Source organism: Chrysochloris asiatica, unplaced genomic scaffold (genome assembly GCF_000296735.1).
Source record: "Chrysochloris asiatica unplaced genomic scaffold, ChrAsi1.0 scaffold00352, whole genome shotgun sequence".
Classification (NCBI taxonomy): Eukaryota; Metazoa; Chordata; class Mammalia; order Afrosoricida; family Chrysochloridae; genus Chrysochloris; species Chrysochloris asiatica.
Genome location: NW_006408870.1, coordinates 2293503 through 2296373, shown reverse-complemented (window position 1 = coordinate 2296373; position 2871 = coordinate 2293503). Strand labels below are relative to the sequence as shown.

The 2871-nt window shown below is 37.2% G+C and overlaps 1 protein-coding gene across 1 annotated transcript in view; it reads right to left on the bottom strand.

The window, feature by feature from the left end:
- Positions 1–2871, bottom strand: part of SNAP47 (synaptosomal-associated protein, 47kDa) — a 75717-nt gene that overhangs the window by 54490 nt on the left and 18356 nt on the right. Inside the window, exon 2 of the mRNA XM_006876071.1 lies at positions 529–1019. Coding sequence (XP_006876133.1) covers positions 529–1019 — 491 coding nt within the window. The remainder of the gene's footprint in view (positions 1–528; positions 1020–2871) is intronic.

The following is a 2871-nucleotide window of genomic DNA, read 5'->3' as shown; positions in this document are numbered from 1 at the left end:
AAAAAAAAAAAAAAAGCCAGTGGTGCATAGCTTTCAAAGATAAAGAGATGTATCCAAATATATACCCAAAGGTGGACTGAAAGGACCTATAGTCAATATCAAGGGGATGGGAAAGAGGCTCAATAAGGTGGAAAAGATACATCAGAGCATACGAGTATGCCAGTTGGCACTCCAAAAGGAAGACAAGACCCTAAAATGTTGGTTGTCAATTCAAACTCATTAAAGAGATGAGAGAACAAGAGGATGTTGAAACACTTAACGTGCAGCTTTCCTTCATTCTAAAATATTTCACGAAAGCCATTTCTGAACTATATTTTTTCAAACCTATATATCTATTGAGTGTATAATAAACCTCAGTGATTTGATACCATAGATGCTAAATACTAAGGAAAATGGCTTGAAATTATTCTTATGTATAAACCAACAGTTGCTTTGGGTGATAAGTTACATGAAATACTTACCATTGATGTGCTAAGCTGAACTATAATTTTAGAAGTCAGAGCACAGACTGTTTTGCTGACTACTCACCTGCATACCACGGAGAGTAGCCCTTCTCTACTGGAGAAGAGCCTCCGGTGCTTCTGAGCATCATGGCGTCTTCTAAAAACTCAATCTTCTTGTTGAACTGCACTTCTAAAATTGGGATAACCTCTGGCATTTTTGCAGATATCAAACGATAAGCTATATCTGGCTTCCCAATAAATCGCTGGCGTATGCTAATTTCATAAGGCGTATGAACCTTAATATCATCTACATCATCTCTTTCGAATCTGTGCATGAGCAAAGAATTTGAGTCATGGACTTCCAAGCCAGAAACAAGAATGATAAGCTTTCCTGGTTTCACACGTGACTCTGTTCTTTGGGAAATAACAGCAGGAATTTTAATGACTATTCCTTCTTTTCCAAAAGCCTCAGAACTAGACATTGAGGTGGACTCCTTGGGTTTTGTTTCAGACGGTGTCTTCCAAAACTTGGAACTAAAAGGCCACCAAGAAGGAGATTCCAGTTCTGTGAGCAACCTAAAAAGGCAAACAAAACACAGAAAACTGGGGTCAATATATTTTTAAAAAATAATCTTTTTTTTTTTTAACCTTTATAAAACACTGTTGTTAAGTGTCAAGTCGATTCTGACTCATAGATACCCTGTATAGGGTTTCTGAGGAGCTGGTAGGTTTGGAACTTCTGGCCTTGTGGTTGGTTCTCAGTCTAATACTGATCCTTAGAGAGCCACACTATATAAAGCACTAAATCATGTTATACTATTTCTTTTCCACAAGCATTCCATGAAGCAGATAGAGTAGGGATTATTAGCCCATGTTTTAGAAGAAAAAACAGAGGCTCAGACCAGTAAGACTTGTCTAGATATGCTGTCACTGTTAAGTGCCATCGAGTGGGTTCCCAGTCATAGAAACCCAGTATAGGGTTTCCAAGGAATAGTTGGTGGGTTTGAACTGCCATATTGCAGTTCAAACCAACCTTGCAGTCCAGCGCTTATCCTACAGAGCCACACCAGGACTCCAGATATACTGTTAATCAGTTGTGAAGACACCATAAAAATGCACATCTTTTGACTAAAACATTGCTCCTTCTACACTATGCTGCCTTGACTTGCATAATTTTGACCGGAAACAAATCCAGACTTTAAACTCTAGTATAACTATCCAACAGAACTTTTGGAAGTATTAGACATGTTCTGTATCTGGAGTGTCCAACACAGTATTTGTCTCATATTTAGTACCTGAAATACAACTAATGCATCTGAGTAAATTAATTTTTTAACTTAATTTAAATGTGGATTTGTTGTTAAGTGCCATCAAGTTGGTCCTGACTCAGTGATCCTGCATAGGGTTTCCTAAGCAGTAAATCTTTAAGGGAGCAGAAAGCCTCATCTTTCTCCTTAGAGCAGTTGGTAGATTCAAACTGCTGCACTGGTGGCTAGCAGTCCAACTTGTAACCCAGTACACCATCAGGGCTCCTTTTAAATGTGGATATTGTTGTTGTTAAGTGTCGTCAAGTCGGTTTCAACTCATAGAAAGCCTATATATGGTTTCCAAAGAGTGGCTGGTGAGTTTGAACCACTGACCTTATGGTTCAAAGCAACCTTGCAGTCCACTGTCTATGCTACACTGTCACTCCAGGGCTCCTTAAATATAGGAAGTGGCTACTATTTTGGACAGCACAGTTAGTAGCCAATAATAGAATGTGTCCTGGTATGGTGCTGTGAGTTAATGTACTAGACTGCAAATTTGGTTTAAACAGTAAGGTTGGCAGTTCAAGTTCACCAGCTGCTCCTCAAAAACCCTATACAGGGTCGTTATGAGTCATAACTAATTTGATGGCACTTAACAACAACAATAACAAAAGATATATAGCTAAAAAGTCAATAGAAGAAATAAAATAGATAATAAAATAATTGACACAAAATATGGCAGGAAAGGAAAAGCAAAGGAATGATGATCAAAGGCACCAAACAGAAAATAAATGAGATGGTGGAATGAAACTCAACCATATCAGTAATCATGTTAAATGAAAATGAATGAAGTACTCTGATTAACAGAAAGCTTATATGCCAGGATTTAAAAACAAACAAAAAACAACCCAATTATCTCCTGTTTACAAGAGATAAACAAATATAGGAATACAGACAGAAAGCAAAGGAGTATGAAAAAAATATATCATTCCAAAAGTGAACTTGAAGATAAGGAAAAAAACAGGGATAAGGAGGGAAATTACATATTAAGAGGGTCAATATAACTGTATATGCATTTAACAATACTAAATGTGCACACAGCTAACACAACTTCAAAATTCATAAGGCAATATGAATATTAGTTTCCCTTGCCTACTATTGTAAAATAGACACTTGAGTGG